This window comes from Polistes dominula, unplaced genomic scaffold (assembly GCF_049000335.1).
Source record: "Polistes dominula isolate Pdom_NZ unplaced genomic scaffold, Pdom_raw_medaka contig_31, whole genome shotgun sequence".
Classification (NCBI taxonomy): domain Eukaryota; kingdom Metazoa; phylum Arthropoda; class Insecta; order Hymenoptera; family Vespidae; genus Polistes; species Polistes dominula.
The window spans coordinates 2598687-2616054 of NW_028300925.1; the positions used below are offsets into that span (position 1 = coordinate 2598687).

The 17368-nt window shown below is 31.0% G+C and overlaps 5 protein-coding genes across 28 annotated transcripts in view; 3 read left to right on the top strand and 2 right to left on the bottom strand.

Moving 5' to 3' along the window:
- Positions 1 to 12599, bottom strand: part of CASK (peripheral plasma membrane protein CASK) — a 168207-nt gene extending 155608 nt beyond the window's left edge. For all 11 annotated transcript variants that reach the window (XM_089171091.1, XM_089171087.1, XM_089171088.1 and 8 more), the window contains exon 1: positions 12464 to 12599. In XM_089171091.1, coding sequence (XP_089027217.1) covers positions 12464 to 12522 — 59 coding nt within the window. In that variant the 5' untranslated portion in view covers positions 12523 to 12599. The remainder of the gene's footprint in view (positions 1 to 12463) is intronic.
- LOC107070688 (salivary endonuclease) lies at positions 282 to 3434 on the top strand. The gene is made up of 3 exons (XM_015329122.2): positions 282 to 1595; positions 1693 to 2200; positions 2544 to 3434. The coding sequence occupies exons 1-3, from the start codon at positions 1529 to 1531 to the stop codon at positions 3214 to 3216; spliced, it is 1248 nt and encodes a 415-aa protein (XP_015184608.2). The 5' UTR covers positions 282 to 1528; the 3' UTR covers positions 3217 to 3434.
- LOC107070689 (salivary endonuclease) lies at positions 3813 to 7817 on the top strand. Its single transcript, XM_015329123.2, has 3 exons — positions 3813 to 5228; positions 5345 to 5834; positions 6175 to 7817. The coding sequence occupies exons 1-3, from the start codon at positions 5162 to 5164 to the stop codon at positions 6836 to 6838; spliced, it is 1221 nt and encodes a 406-aa protein (XP_015184609.2). The 5' UTR covers positions 3813 to 5161; the 3' UTR covers positions 6839 to 7817.
- Positions 12600 to 14649: 2050 nt separating the features above from the next.
- On the bottom strand, positions 14650 to 16613 carry LOC107070692 (uncharacterized). Of its 8 annotated transcripts, none has more exons than XM_089171110.1 (5): positions 16470 to 16613; positions 15689 to 15838; positions 15362 to 15527; positions 15149 to 15234; positions 14650 to 15068 (listed from the first exon to the last, which is right to left on the bottom strand). In XM_089171110.1, the coding sequence occupies exons 2-5, from the start codon at positions 15814 to 15816 to the stop codon at positions 14858 to 14860; spliced, it is 591 nt and encodes a 196-aa protein (XP_089027236.1). In that variant the 5' UTR covers positions 15817 to 15838; positions 16470 to 16613; the 3' UTR covers positions 14650 to 14857. The 8 variants fall into 8 exon arrangements, with proteins under 8 accessions (XP_089027236.1, XP_089027237.1, XP_089027230.1 ...); XM_089171111.1 differs by having other exon boundaries at positions 16474 to 16492; XM_089171104.1 differs by lacking the exon at positions 16470 to 16613 and adding an exon at positions 16225 to 16379.
- Positions 16614 to 16782: 169 nt separating this feature from the next.
- Positions 16783 to 17368, top strand: part of Atg16 (Autophagy-related 16) — a 200779-nt gene continuing 200193 nt past the window's right edge. For 5 of the 7 annotated variants that reach the window (XM_089171098.1, XM_089171100.1, XM_089171097.1 and 2 more), the window contains exon 1: positions 16784 to 17221. In XM_089171098.1, coding sequence (XP_089027224.1) covers positions 17092 to 17221 — 130 coding nt within the window. In that variant the 5' untranslated portion in view covers positions 16784 to 17091. Of the gene's footprint in view, positions 17222 to 17368 lie in introns of all 7 variants that reach the window. The other 2 variants (XM_089171094.1, XM_089171093.1) reach the window with 1 other exon arrangement.

Genomic DNA, 17368 nt, shown 5'->3' on the forward strand with positions numbered 1-17368 from the left:
CAGCTCTATTACGTTTGTGTCGACCTCGATGTTACTTTCTCCTTTACTTCAATGAACAATACTAAATGAATTTCGTCCTTGATGTCTTTTCTTCAATATCTTATATATTTTGCACATTTACTTTTATATATATATATTTATATAAATTATATTTGTTATTTAGAATAATATTTTTATATTATTCAAAACTTCACTCAAAGTTTCAGAGGAATATTCTAAACCATTATCGAAGCTCATAAAACTGGTAAATAAATAATAAAATATAATAAGTATAATGAAAATATTTAATTAAAATAATATTATATTTATATATCTTCTTCTTAATATATATAAATTACGTGTCACGTTGTTTGTCCGCAATGGACTCCTAAACTACTGAACCAATTTTAATCAAATTTTGCACAATGTGTGCAGTTTCATCCAACTTGAAAGATAGAAGTATTATTTTATTATAATTATTATTTTATTGCGAATTCTTTGTTTATTAACAAAGAGTCATGATTATGTATGTTAGTTTAATATGATTCTAACAGATGGCGATATAAGGTAATTCGTACACGACTTAAGGACGTGTGTATCGGACTGATTAACGTGATTAATTTTTATCTGCACACTATAAGAAATTAAAAACAAAAAATCTATCGAGAATTGATAAGACATCTGTTATTTTTTTAACGAAAACATATTTTTTCCAATCAATATTTACAATCATCTATTGTACCGTTACAAATGGGAATTACTTTTAATTAATATAAAAATAGTTTTACACACACATTATAATTCATTAACATTTAATTAATCAATGTATACGATCCTTACGAATACATCGTAAGAATAATTTACTGTCATCTATGATTAATATCTCACACAACTGTACAAACTGATAGGAAATAATAATAATAATAATAATAATAATAATCATAGTTAAACATTAGTGAACAGTATAAAACTGGAGAGACTGATTCACAATCGTGACAACCGATCAGAGTATGGTTGCGTACCGTTTTACAGTAAGCAGTACTTTTACTACAGTAAAAACTTCACTCAAAGATTCAGAAGAATATTCTAAACCACTATCAAAGGTTTGTAACCACTACAAAGTTAGTAAAATAATATAAACGGTCGGATTTTTTCAAGTGATCTCTGATTGCTATGTAAACACATGTGATACAAAGAGGGAAAGATTTTCCTAATTCAAAGAATAAAGTTCATTTGTTCTGGAGTTGTCTGATATCGGTCGATGAACTTAAGGGCAGAGATTACGAAGACAGATATTTTCCCTAGATAAGTTCTCAAAAACTAGCATTATTTCCATTGGTATCATTGCCATCATTTCGGAACAAGCAACATAATAACGAAGAACATCATTGGCTCCTGACAAAGTAGCATAATCAAGAAAAGAAGTATAAGTAGCCAATCAACATCTTCATCAATCTACAAGCAACACTATCATCAAGCAGAAGTTCAGCTTTTGCGGTATAATTCTACTAACAACATCGTTCCACAAGAGTACATCTAATCCAGCATCATGCTGTTGTTATTCATGATACATCTTGTTGCTGTTTTGTTAGTCCTTGGAAGTCCATTTAAAAATGGTGAGAATGAAATATTTGATAATACGTTAATTAATAATAATACTTTGATACATTTCAAAGTGAAATAACATTTATTTCTTTATTTGTTTTGGTTTAGAAAATTCGATTTATCGAGAATATGCAGACAACGGTTGTTCCCTGTCCACGAAATATAAATATGGCGATCTTAAAGAACCACAACCATTGATTCTAACACGAAATGGTACTGTATCAAAAATACTTTATCCTAATGAAAAGGGTTTATTAAAAATGCAAACAGGTCAATCAATTTATTTGGAATGTCCTGGTGACAAAAATTTTGTTAGACCAAATAGAAATCTCAAGGAAGTTAAAGCTACTTGCGTAGGGAATAAAATGTTTAACGTTAATGGTGAAAATAAAAATTTTTCATCGATAACGTGTAAATTTGTACCAGAGAGCCTAGCAAGGCGTACAAATTTATGGTGTTACGACAACAAAAGTACACACGTTGAAATTGGTTTCAATTTGACTACCAATTTTCTTCCTTTAATTGAACTATGTCACGATGAAGAAACCTACATTACGTACTATACGAAATTTAGGATGACGAAATGGATCGGTGGACATCAGAAAGGTTTTCCTAGGTAAGCGACAAGTAACAATTTTATTTGCAAATAGAAAGCACACACACACACATACAAAATTATATGCCGGTTAACGTTATAATGTACAACACACACGAATATCTAGTAGACGGAATAGAAATGGGAACGATAAACGATAGGAACACGTTAAAAGTCTGTAAATGTTTCCCTTTCGGAATATTTTATTCGCATTAAACGTCAAAAAAAAAACGACGAAAAGAGAATATTACTCGAAGCAGGGAGGAAGGAACTCAGGAAAAAGATTAAAAAATTAGATTGAACCGTCTGTCACATTTCCCTTTTCGCAATTTCATCCATAATTATTGATAATCTTGTTTTGTAGACCGAGATGGACGAAAGGAGATTACTATGGAAAAATAAATATGGACTTGCAATACAACTTCAATACTCAACTTCAAACATTCACAAAATTATTAAATTCAAGCGAATTGGCTAAATCGTATTTAAATAAGACAAGTGAGTTTTTAAACCGTGGACATTTGACGGCAAAGTCTTATTTCATTTACGGTGCAATGCAATCGTCGACTTTTTGGTTTATAAATACTGCACCTCAATGGTCTTCTTTCAATTCTGGCAACTGGGAAAAACTCGAAGAAAATGTCAGAACTTTAGCATCTAATCGTTCTTTAGATCTCGATGTTTATATTGGTGTACACGATCAAATGACTTTGCCGAATTTTAATAAGACAGAGACACCTATATATCTCTACGTCAATGGCACAACCAAAGCACTTCCCGTTCCCAAGTTCTTTTGGAAAATAATCTACGATCCACAAAGTAAGAAGGGTACTGCATTCGTTGGTTTGAATCATCCCTTTATCAAGTCGATCACAAAAGATATTTACATATGCAACGATATCAGTTCGACGATCAATTGGCTCACCTGGGAACCTAGGAATATCAGAAAAGGTATCTCTTATGCGTGTACCGTCGAAGATCTACGTAGAGCAGTACCAACTATTCCTAAATTTCAAACGTTCGATGTTTTAATCTAAGAATCGATACGAATAATTTCAAAATATATGAAACATTAAAGAGGTATTATCTACTCTATTAGAGTTACGTTCGATTATTTCCTTTGATCTTTGACACGTGCCGACTACTTCCTATGTTAACATGCTAACGTCTTACAAATCTAATTCCCCTTCAATGTTATTATTAATTATATCAATTTTGAATAAAACTGTAAATAAATTTATATTCTATATACATATATTACAGCATGCATCGTGTCTTATAATTATTTTGAACATAAAGGGTAATAAACAGTTGATTCACACAACTGATATCGTAGCTAAGTTTGTAATTTAAAAGTTTCCTCAATTATTATCCTTCATACGAAGAAGACGTACAGTTTAATGTGTGTTAATTGTACGGTCAATTAATTGCTATGACGTATTTAACGAATTACATATATCTTCTTAGTATATATAAATTACGTGTCACGTTGTTTGTCCGTTATGGACTCCTAAACTACTGAACCGATTTTAATAAAATTTTGCACATTTTGTGCAGTTTCATACAACTTGAAAGATAGGATAATTTATATCTCTATTTATTATCGCAATATTATTTTATTGCGAATTATTTGTTTATTAACGAAGAGTCAGAGACATTAACAAAGACGTGTGAATCGGACTGATTGTGAGCCACAGCAACGCGTGGCGGGGCATCCCAAGTATTTATATATATATTATATGAACATATATAAATATTAAATAGTACATACATATATTATAAATATTATATTTATAATAATTATTTTTATTAAAATTATATAATAATAAAATTAAATAATATATGTGCATACGTTTATTACATAATAATTATATAATATATATATGTATATATACGTTTATTATAACTGTATTACTTATCGATATTATGTGTTATTTCAAAAAATCTAATATTAACTCAATAAACGTGATTAATTTTTATCTCTACGCTATAAGAAATTAAAAACAAAAAATCTATCGAGAATTGATAAGACATCTGTTATTTTTGTAACTAAAACATATTTTGATCGTAAATTTAAAATTAAAAGCAGAAAAAAACGATAGTCAAGCACGTGTTAACAAATTTCTTATCGATATTCATTCATTGTGTATTATTGTCAATAATAAAAAATGAATAAAAATCATCTATTGTACTGTTACAAATGAAAATTACTTCTAATTAATATAAAAATAGTTTCACACACACACACATTATAATTAATTAACATTTAATTTATCAATGTATTCGATTCTTACGAATACATCGTAAGAATAATTTACTGTCATCTATAATTAATATCTCACACAACTGTACAAACTGACAGTAAATAACAATAATAATAATTATTAAACATTAATGAACAGTACAAAACAGGAGAGACTCACAATCGTGACAACCGATAAGAGTGTGGTTGTGTACCGTTTTACAATAAGCAGTACTGTAAAAACGTCATTCAAAGATTCAGAGCAATATTCTAAACTATTATCAAGGGTCATAAAGTTGCCAAATTAATCTAAATGGTCGGGTTTCTCCAAGTGATTTCAGATAGCAAGTGAGCAATGTGATAAAAAGTAGGCACATGTGATACAAAGAGGAAAACATATTCCTTATTCGAAGAAAAAAGTTCATTTGTTCTGAACTTTCTGGTTTTGGTCGATAAACTTAAAAGAAGAGATTACGAAGACAGATATTTTGCCTATATAAGTTCTCAAAAACTAGCATTATTTCCATTCGTATCGTTGCTATCATCTCGGAATAAGCAACATAATAACGAAGAACATCATTGGCTCCTGACAAAGTAGCATAATCAAGAAAAGAAGTATAAGTAGTCAATCAACATCTTCATCAATCTACAAGCAACACTATCATCAAGCAGACTTTCAACTTTTGGGGTATCGTTCTACTAAGAACATCATTCCACAAGAGTACATCTAATCCAGCATCATGCTGTTGTTATTCATGATACATCTTGTTGATGTTTTATTCGTCCTTGGAAGTCCATTAAAAAATGGTGAGAATGAAATATTTGATAATACGTTAATTAATAATAATCATTTTATTCAATTCAAAGTGAAATTACATTTATTGCTTTATTTGTTTTGGTTAAAAAAATTTCGATTTATCCAGAATATGCAGACAACGGTTGTTCCCCGTCCATAAGATATAAAGACGACAATCCTAATGGACCACAACCATTGGTTCTAACACGAGATGCTACTGTATCGAAAATACTTTATCCTCAAAAAAATAGAATGTTAAAAGTGCAAACAGGTCAATCAATTTATTTGGAATGTCCTGGTGACAAAAATTTTGTTAGACCAAATACAAAACTCAAGGAAGTTAAAGCTACTTGCGTAGGGAATAATATGTTTAACGTTAATGGTGAAAATAAAAATTTCTCTGCTATAACGTGTAGTTATGTACCAGAGGACATAGCAAGGCGTACAAATTCATGGTGTTACGACAACAAAAGTACTTACGTTGAAATTGGTTTCAACTTGACTACCAATTTTCTTCCTTTAATTAAACTATGTTACAATGAAGAAACCTACATTACTTACTATGCGAAATTTAGGATGACGAAATGGATCGGTGAAACGCAAAAATGTTGTACGAGGTAAGCGACTAGTAACAATTTTATTTGCAAATAGAAAACACACATACACACACAATTAATTATATGCGGGTTAACGTTATAATGTACAACACACGTGAATATCTAGCAGGCGAAATAGAAATGGGAACGATAAACGATAGGAACACGTTAAAGGTCTGTAAATGTTTCCCTTTCGGAATATTTTATTCGCGTTAAACGTAAATAAACGACGAAGAGAGAATATTTACTCGAAGTAGGGAGAAAGAAACTCAGGAAAAAGATTATAAAATTTGATTTAACCGTCTGTCACATTTTCCTTTTGGTAATTTCATCGATAATTATTGATAATCTTGTTTTCTAGAAGGCAATTTGTGAAAGGAGATTTTTTTGGAAACATAAATATAAACAACCAATACCAACTCACAACTCAACGTGACACACTCACGATACTATTGAATTCAAGAGAATGGTCCAATATAAATAAATCACAGTCTCTGACACGTGGACATTTGGTGGCAATGAATTATTTCGTTTACAATTCAATGCAATTGTCGACTTTTTGGTTTATAAATGCTGCACCTCAATGGTCTTCTTTCAATTCTGGCAACTGGAACATACTCGAAAATAATGTCAGAGCTTTAGCATCTAATCGTTCTTTAGATCTCGATGTTTATATTGGTGTACACGGTCAAATGACTTTGCCGAATTTTAATAAGACAGAGACACCTATATATCTCTACGTCAATGGCACAACCAAAGCACTTCCCGTTCCCAAGTTCTTTTGGAAAATAATCTACGATCCACAAAGTAAGAAGGGTACTGCATTCGTTGGTTTGAATCATCCCTTTATCAAGTCGATCACAAAAGATATTTACATATGCAACGATATCAGTTCGACGATCAATTGGCTCACCTGGGAACCTAGGAATATCAAAAAAGGTATCTCTTATGCGTGTACCGTTGAAGATCTACGTAGAGCAGTACCAACTATTCCTAAATTGACAACGTCCGGTGTTTTAACCTAAGAATCGATACGAATAATTTCAAAATATATGAAACATTAAAGAGGTAATATCTACTCTATTAGAGTTACGTTCGATTATTTCCTTTGATCTTTGACACGTGCCGACTACTTCCTATGTTAACATGCTAACGTCTTACAAATCTAATTCCCCTCCAATGTTATTATTAATTACATAAATTTTGAATAAAACTGTAAATAAATTTATATTCTATATATAATACATATATTATAGCATGCATCGTGTCTTATAATTATTTTGAACATAAAGGGTAATAAACAGTTGATTCACACAACTGATATCGTAGCTAAGTTTGTAATTTAAAAGTTTCCTCAATTATTATCGTTCATACGAAGAAGACATACAATGTGATGTGTGTTAATTGTACCGTCAATTAATTGCTATGACTTATTCAACGAATTCCATATATATATATATATATATTAATTAATAAATTTTTAAACAATAATTGAGTGTACTAGAAATAGCAATTAATTCTGCGAGTTGTTTGCTCGAGGTGGAAAAAAATGACGACACCTGAGGTAACGAAACATAAAAGAAAAGAAAAAAATAATACAAAAACAACATCATTCATAATTAGTTTCTTTTTATCTACGAAATAATTATAACCTTTCTATTGACGTTAGGTCTTTATCAACGGTTTGCTTCGTTGCATGCTTGGCAGCTCACCAAAGCATGCTAACAGAAAAGTAACTATGCGTCGTTGTTGTTAGTCGTCTTTTGCGATAAAGAGTTATTAACGAGATGAACCGATTGGCAAGTTTGTATAACGATACCGCGATAATGCTTTCTCGAGCCAAAGATGAGCTTCTTCTATTCTCTAGACTGTACAGGGTATACCGGATAAACGAGACGTTTCGTATTGACGTCAGAAGAAATCGATTTGTTACGTCGAAAGCTGAAAAAGCTTCGCTACTACGCTTGCTTCGAACGTTTCGATAGTATATATATATATATATATATATATTAAAGTTACGTATTACTTTTAAATACGCAAGATCATGCATGATGAACTATGATCGTAGAAGAAATTAAAAAAGAAAAAAGAAATAATCAAGAAAATAGAACGATCTTGATAACGTGTTCTCTATTCTTAAAGAATACTAAAAATCCGATGTGAAAGATAGCCTTATATAGTGCAATTAAGTTCAAGGACAAATTCCACGAGAAAGTATTTGCCCTGAGTTTTGAAGAACGCGTATCTCTGTATGACCCTTTGCAAGAATTACCAAGAAGACCAGTGAGAAAGAGAGAAAGATAGAGGGGTAAAGAGAAGAAAAGTAGGACGAGCATCGTAAAAGCTGTACATGCTTACCCGTACCTCGTTTTATACGTGTCGACATTGAGATCTTACCTCGTCACTATTACAATCCTCGGATTTTCTAGGATTCTCTATTTCTATCTTTATCTCTCTCTCTTTCTCTCATTTGTTCTTCTTCTATCTCTCGATTTGGAATTTATCACGGAGAAACGTGAGGAAATTTCATTTCGATAATTTCGTTACCGATTAGCTTTCCACCATCGATCTACCTTCCAACTTTCTTCATTCCTACATTATCTATATCTTATATATATATATATATATATATACTGGTATGTACGTGCATATATATCTATCTATTTACGTACATTCGAACAACGAGTTTCAATTTTGTTCTCTTCCCACTCAGATCGTTAAATTTGATGAAACGGCAAAATGTAAACATCCCCATTCGAATAAACGTTTGAAAAATTTCTATTTGTTCGGCCCATTTACGAAATATACGAAAACGTGAAAAGCAAAGGGCGGCATTCGTTAATGACGTTCGACGAAACGTAAACGAAAAATTGGTTACACTCTGCACAGTACTTTTTCTGAATATACATTTGTAAACAAAAAAAAAAGAAAATAATTATTTGCGACAAAACAAAAATATCGATTAAAACGAAAGGAATAAATTTGAAAATTTGTGTTTTTTTTTTTTTTTTAATGAATGATCAATTTTTTTTACTACTACTACTATCATTATGTTAATTGTAATTTTGTAATTTGAAAAGATAGAAAGAAATAATAGAAAAAAAAAAGGAAGAAATGTTTGTGAACGTAATGAAATCTCACGATCGTTTTTTTTATTGTAATACAAACATAAAAAAAAAAAAAAAAAGAAAGAAAGAAAGAAAGAAAGAAAGTCTGTAAGAGGAACACGATTCACTGGACCGAGCTTTTATTCTTTCATAAAGGAATGCAGTGCATTCAACCTTTTATTGACCGCAACTGACAAAGAATACTTCGTACATTGCTCAATTGATGGGTTCAAAGGCGATACTCGAATGAAGATCTACGAGTCAGGGTGCGAAGGTTTCGTCGGCCATCATCTCAAGAGAAAAAGAGAGAAAGAGTTAATGTACACTACATTCTCTACATATATAAATTGTATACAATTTCAAGATAAACGAACGATAAAGTATCACTTCAATGTCTACCCTCTACGTTCTTATAAAATGATTTAGTTCCTTTTTTCTTTTTAATCTTAGTAATATTATCTCTTATACATTCTTAGGATCGATTTAATGGAATGCGAAAATAATAAGGTCGATAATCTTTAAAGAGTATTCATGTGAAATATCATTGAAGTAATATTTTAAGTCAAGAAATACAAGTGATATTTATTCTTTCCTGATTAACAGTCTACCATAGTGAAAATTAATACTAACATTGAACATAACTAATATATATAACTAACTGATTACTTATTATTAAGTAGAGTATCACGAAAATGTATATAATAGTATAGTTAACTATTCGTAAACAATATGTTGTCAACAGATGTGCTTTCATAATTAAATTTCATTGATTCTGAATGCAATTCTAAATGACTTAATTAACAACACATACGTATATATATATGTTTGATATATATCTAATGTTATTTGAGATATGAGCTGTTCAGTGCACACATCGATTAATTCCATAAAACAAAAAGTTGAGAAATGCGATGAAATAATGTATATTGTTGTATTACTTATTATTCAATGGGCAAAAAAATATTGCCGTTTAACCCTTTGACTGCTAAAGGCGTATATATAAGCTGTCACAAATCCATCAATATATATACGAAAGGCGTATATATACGCTCTCACAAATCCATCAATATATGCGAAAGGCGTAAATATACATAGGTCCTCTGTATTTCTTTTTTTTTTTACTATAACACCTTTATTGCTGTATTACCGATTAATTTAACATGGAATTTATTGTGATATGTAACATAGCAATTAAATATTGGCAATTATTTCAATGTCGTTTAGTTAATTGCTTTTATATTTGAAATTCGTCGTTTATTTTAATTTTATTATTTTCATATTCGTTCATTATCGTTTGATTATTTTTATAATTAGGTTAAAAATTATTATAAATATCCTGTTATTAAAGTTATTATACTCGTGTGTTACATTATAAATTTTGTATTTTTTTTTTTTATATTTAAATTACCGATTATTATTGAAGGATTGCACAAAATAAATAAAGTAAAATTAAAATAGGTTAAAAAATTACTTTAAAAAAATTCATATTTTTATTTGATTTACCATTATTATCTGTTTTGGTCAATGGTTAAATGGAAAAACAATCGCAACGACTGACATGCGAAAATCGCGCCCCGTTCATATTTAATGGATTGGTTCGAGAGTGAGCCACACATTAACACAGGTTAATGGTGTTAATCTTTATTATTTAGGAAAGTTATTATAAATATAAAAAGTTATGACTATATCAAGTGTTTTGACACTTAAATTTAAGATTTTTCAAAAAGTGGAGTTAATCGATGTGTGCATGCACTGAACGGCTCATATGATATTCTATATTTTTTTTGTTTTTGTTATTAAAGATCATTGTAACATAAATGTGCTAGCAATAGTATTTTATTGAAAGATATATTAAACTATCCTCTTATTCGAGAGCATAGAAGCATATGAAACTATTACAAACAATGTAGTCACATCTTTATTCGAATATTTTTCTTTGTTGTATGTAAAATCGATGGAAATATCGAATCGTACAAGTTCATCGAGCCTTTGACTATTCATCCGTGCATGAAGCAGTCGAATCTATTCGGTTAAATGAACGAATTTACCCTTGAACAACGTCTCGCTTGTTCTCTCTCTTTCTCTTTCTCTCTCTTTCTCTCTTTCTCTCTCTCTCTCTTTCTCATGCCCTTTCTCTTTCAACGATAGTTAATTAACGAATTTAGACGATAAAAGTATTCCGGATATTTCTAAAGTTTGATATATATGATCGAGTGAACGAGGAGATACCTGGATAAATAAAAAAAAAAAAAAGAAAAATAATAATAATAAAATATTTAACGAACAAATTTAATTAATTCATTATAAATTTTACTTTAGACGAATCATCATCATCATCATCATCATCATCATCATCGTCGTGAGTTTAAACTACGTACGATAGACGATATAAAAATAAACTTAATTAACGCTAAACTATGACGCGTTGGTCTATTCTAATAACGCGTCGGGACGTAATGAAAAATAATAATAATAATAATAATAATAATAAAAAAAACATAGTATATGTATTTACTATTATTTAAAAATAATCCGATAAAAAAGTATGACAAATTTTATCTATCTATCTATCTATCTATCTATCTATCGACATTCGATAGGAAAAACTTTCTAAATGATTCAAAAGATGTCACAACGTCAAATACTTCGTACTCTTTCCAAATGAACAAATTGAGTTAACCGTTTGAACTTTTATATTTTGTCTGACAGCAAAATAACAAGTCTAATACATATTGCTCTTTTTGTACAATGTCGAAGTCTTAAAAGTTGTTTTTTTTTTTCTTTTTTCTTTCTCTATTTCACCAAACGACGTGGCTAAATGAAAGATCGATTACAAGGTTGACGTTTCAATACTCTCAAACGTATGAAATCATTTTACTCTATTATATGAGTATTGAAAAATAAAAAATAAAAGTTCATATAAAAGAAAGTTCTTAAAGGAAGTGCTCATTAATTCATCTAATTAGCGAGGTAAAAATAGAAAAGCTGAAAATATTAAAATCGACAAAATTAAAAGGTGAAATTAATGCACGCAAGCACGCAAGCACGCACGCATACATATATGTATATTTGTAATACGAGTTTGATCTTGTTCGTGATTGCGTACGAACTTGCATGTACATATGTGTATGTATGTATAAACGCGGACAGATAGATAGATAGAGAGAAAGAAAGAAAGAAAAAAGACAGAGAGAAGGGTTGAAGGGAAAGAAACGTAAAGGGGCGCGCGATAAAACTCGTAGCACGAAGTTGCACGAGCGGACAGAAGGCAAACCATTCGAACACACCCCCTGCGCCGTTGATTCTCGCGCCTCTGTCTTCTTTCTCTCTCTCTCACATACACACACCTGAAGGTAGTATTATTCATAGAGTGTTGGAGGGCGCGTGTGCATGCGCATGCGCGAATCCACGCACCTCACTCACGTACATACGTACGTATGTACGTATGTATGTATGTATGTATGTACGCACGCATGCACGCAAGCCCAACACAACACAACGGCAGCAAAGGCACACACGCCCTCGCGCGCTCACGTTACTCACTTGCCGATAATTTCGCAGAGCTCGTAAACTTCGTCGAATAGAACTTCGTCGTCCGCCATAGTTGACAACCACCACAAGAGTCGACTTGCTGAATAATAAACTTTATCGTTTTCTCTATGAGAAAACGTTAGAATCAGCTACGACGAATCGTACGAAAGATGGATTATTATTCGTAAAGCGCGCGTATATGCGCAGCTCTTGTTAAACGACGTCGTCGTCGCCGTCGTCGTCTTCGTGGTCGTTGTTGTTGTTGTTGTTGTTGTTGCAGCTGATGTGTTGTTGTTATTATTGTTATTATTATTGTTATTGTTGTCGTTTTCGTCGTCGTCGTCGTAATCGGTGGTGGTGGTGGTGGTGGTGTTTTTGTTTTTGTTGTTGTCTCGTTGATTTTCTTCGATGCTCGCTTCTCTATTTTCTATTCTTCTTGGCTTTTTGTCAAATAAAAAAAAAAAAAGATTTGCCGAACAGAGAGAAAGAGAGAGAGAAAAAAAAGCTACCGGGAAGGAGCGAGCGAGACAAGAATGTTGTACGGCGTGAACGTAGTCTCGTAGTCTCGTTTTCACGTCCGTCTATGGAGACGCCTATCTCGCTCTATCATGTATTCCGTGCCGGTTAGCCCGCTCCTTTTTCTTTTTCTCTCTCTCTCTCTCTTCTCTACACTACTATTATTCTCTTCCTCTTCCTCTTCCTCACGCACACGTCACACGACGCGGACGAGAACGACACACGTATACGCGGCGGGATTAGATAGTGCGAAGCACAGAGGACTACTAGTCGTGGCTATAATGCAGCCGCGTTGACACATCGGGAATTCTCGTCGTTGTTGTATATATCTCGGTTAGTTCACGGGTTCGTTCACGAGATCATTTACGGACACCTTTGACGCGACAACGACGACGACGACTGGTTAGGCTATATCGTTTCTTTCCTCCGTCGGTAGAGAAGAAAGGAGAAGAATAATATGTGCGTGTGTATCTCGTTCCCAAATACGTTCTCTCGTCGTCTTTTGATTTTCGAAGAATGTATATCTATCACCCTTTCAGATCTAGCGGAAACACAACACCGACACCGCCTTTCTACGACCTTGCCTTCCTTTTAGCTCGTGGTGTTTTCGAACTACTCGCTCGACGATCTGTTCGTTCCTTATTCCTCGTACGGTTTCGCCTACGTTCTTAGCACCTTCTTCACTGTCGATACATATATATACATATATATATATATATATACATATAACTATATATATGTATATATATATATATCTTATCGTATCGTATTCGTAATGCGTTAGAACGCGCGGATACTATAACGCTATCTTACTACACAAGGGGCACAGCTCACAGAATATAGTTACTCGGAACTTGATAAGGATATTTCACAAGAGTTAGGTTTTTCTTGAAATGATTATCGCCGGAAACGCGACTCGTACGTGCTCGAATCGGACGGAGCGTAGTCAATTCCCCGATCTCGAGATACGGTATAGGAGTTGGTACGAGAACCGCACGCGCTTCCCCGTCTGTCAAAGGAGACCGGGGTAGTAGATTCGTTCGCTCCGAAGCACGACTGGTTGCATAAAACGCGGCGGGCGGCTGCGCTGAACAACTGACTCCCTCTTTTACCCCTTCCCTCTTCTACAACCATCGACGAGGCGAGTAGCTTTCGCAGAGCATGGAGGGGCGGGCGTGGCGCCTCTCCTTCGCCGCCTGTGGATAGCCTTTTGCATCTTGCAACGACAACTCCTTTCTTCTTATTATTATTTTCTTATTTTTATTCTTAATGCTTTATTTCATTTGTTTGTTTATATTTTCACAATACCTTTTTTTTTATATCTCCAACGAAAGATTATAATTAGATTCTAATCAACTTTATATCTGATCTTTTTTCATTGATAGCATTAAGGATGATAAAATCTAATATATTTTTTCGAAAGTTTTAATATCGATAATTTTTAACTAAGTTTTAAAATGAAATTATATTGTTTAGTATCATCCTCAACGTGCTTCGTTTATTTTCTACTTTATGTTGCTACGTTCCAAGAATGTGTGACACATTTTTGTAATTAATTAGTAAACAAAGCAGACAGCATGAAAAATTCAACTACCTGTTTCAATGATACATATAATCAATGTGGATTAGGATGTAGGAATGTCGGTGGTCGATGTGCGTCATTGCATTATAAAATATTTACGTAATATGTAATAAATTTCTATTTTTGCACTATTAGTATTTTGTTCTATTAACTGATAAAAATGTTCTTTGAATTATTACAATGAATTTCTAATATATATAAGTGCAATAAATAAAAATTATTATAACATGTGCATCTTATCATAAAGTACACATGAAAAATATTTCTACAAACGTAAACATATATATATATATATATATATAAATTTATTATTTGATTTTTATTGTACCGTAAGGTAATAGTCCTTCAAAAAATTCTTGTATATCTTCCTGCTTCCCAAATACTGTTAAAACTATAATGTCTTTTCCATTTGACCATCGTTCGTAGAGCTTATGCAAATCAAGAGCAAAATATTTGCTTTTGTTATAAAGATATTTTAAATGCTTATTATTAATTCCCTTCAATATGACTATCTTCTCACTGCAAATAAAATTTGAAAATGTTAAGAAATCTAAATCTATCGTACATTATTAATGTATCAATACGTAAACATTGCTAACCCAGATTGACTCCACTTATCCAAATAATAACTCGTTATGTTACTAGAAATTAATCTGTCATGCAGTGCAATCAAACCACGTGCAATCTAGAAATATAAAAACATATTTTTTAATTATACATATATATTATACAGGATGAAAAGATTATGATTAATTTATACAAGGAGATTATCAAACATATTAGAACAAAGAAAACAGATATTCTATTTCTACCACAGCAGTAGCAGTTCCATGATCCATGTTATAACTCGTATTCAGGATAGAATAAAAAACATATTCTAAAGGTCCAATATTATTAACATTAAATCTTTTCTTAATTTTTCTACGCTTTGATTGAGATGAAACTTTCTTCTTATTACATACTTTATATATCTTCTTCCTAAAATTTTAGCACGAGTCAATTTCTTCATACTTATTTTTATATCAAATTTATCTAAAATAATTATGGTAGACGTGCCAAGTTTCATTGTTCTAATATTATCTCCTTTGACAGTTACACATTAATAAAAACATGACTAATGTTTTAAAACGCAATCAAACCTTCTTCTCACAACAATTTTGAAATTGTTATTTTGATTACATTCTCGTTTAGAATGGTCTTCACATTGATGCATCAAAACCAAACTTTCTTGATTCGAACACTGTTTTATGACTTTTTTCTTTGACATCTTGTGATTTTTAATTCTGCTTCTATAACAAAAAAATCTTACTCATGTTATGTTTCATAAAATTATTCTCTATTTTTCATAATATTTGACATAAAACATTTCTGCAGTTTTAGAGGTTATGTTAGAATCTAAGAATATAGTAACAAGTATTTGAACTACACAGTAGATCATAAATACATTTAAATACATAAATTCGTTCAATGATAATGAACAATTTTCTGAACAAACATTTACAATGTACCATTTGTACGTAAAATCCATGATATAAACTGTAATTTATATAATATTACATTGCAATAAAGATCTACCAGCAAATATATAACCTATACCACAAACAGCATTTTTGCACTTTTAAAAGATAGATAGCACTGGTTGTATATTCTTATAAGGTAACATTTTTTAACATACTCATTTGTATTTATCTTTAATTTAGACATTATTAATTCCTTTACTATGTTAATATTAATAATTTGACTAAAGTGTTAATAAAACTATAAATAATAAAAAGAAATAAAGTCATTAAATATATAATTTTATAATAAAATTAATTCTTAGATATCTGTCGTTTGTAATAAGCAAATTATCCATTATCTTTGTATAAAAGTACAGAGAACATATTAAAAAAATTATAATTTGATAAATTGATACTTTACCTACCGTAGTCACATGATTATTTTGCTTACATAAATGAATACAAAGTACACAGTAGCTCCCACTTTTCACTTATGTATAAATGCATTTCTAATCAAATTAATTATCTAATAAAATTAATAAATGCATTTATTAATGAAATATTTGATAATTATTTAAGAATGCATTTACTACTTTATCTCATGCTAAGGTTATCTATCTTATCGATAGATGTACGGAGAGGTTACTGGACAGATCACGTTTATCTAGTAATTCGATAGATCGACTTATCGTCGTGGAGCGCTAGCATCGCTTTCTTCGATATTCGTTAAAATTCCGTATAGGTGTCTAGTGTTTGGTATATTAGGTTAGGGTAGTTGTTTTCGTAATTAAAATCTTTTAACGTGATATTATTGAACTGTCATAATGTTGTAATGATTTATTTACAAAGTTACAGTGTTTGAATATTAATATACAATTTTCTAGTGAATGACTGAATGTTTATCGCGAATAAAATTAAATGTGTTATGAAGTGAAGATAGTCAAAATATTTTCTATAACCTTTTTTTTAATTATTTTATAATTATCAAAGTTTTATTAAAAGGAATTCATCGAGATTTAATTAATTGATATATTCAAGAGAAAATGGCAAATCACGAGTTGGAAACATCATATATATCCAGAAATGACAATAATTGGAGGAAAAACATTATCTCACAGCTTCGCGAAAGGAACAGGATTGAAACATTTTGTTTTTCTGATCTCATCACTTTACGTAAGTATTATTTTAATTTAATAATTATATGTGAAATAATAGAATATTATATTTTTCCTATCTGTACTTTATTTTCTAAAAACATGTATTATTGTAAGGTAGATTTCAATATGTTAATATCAAATATATGTTATATATATATATATA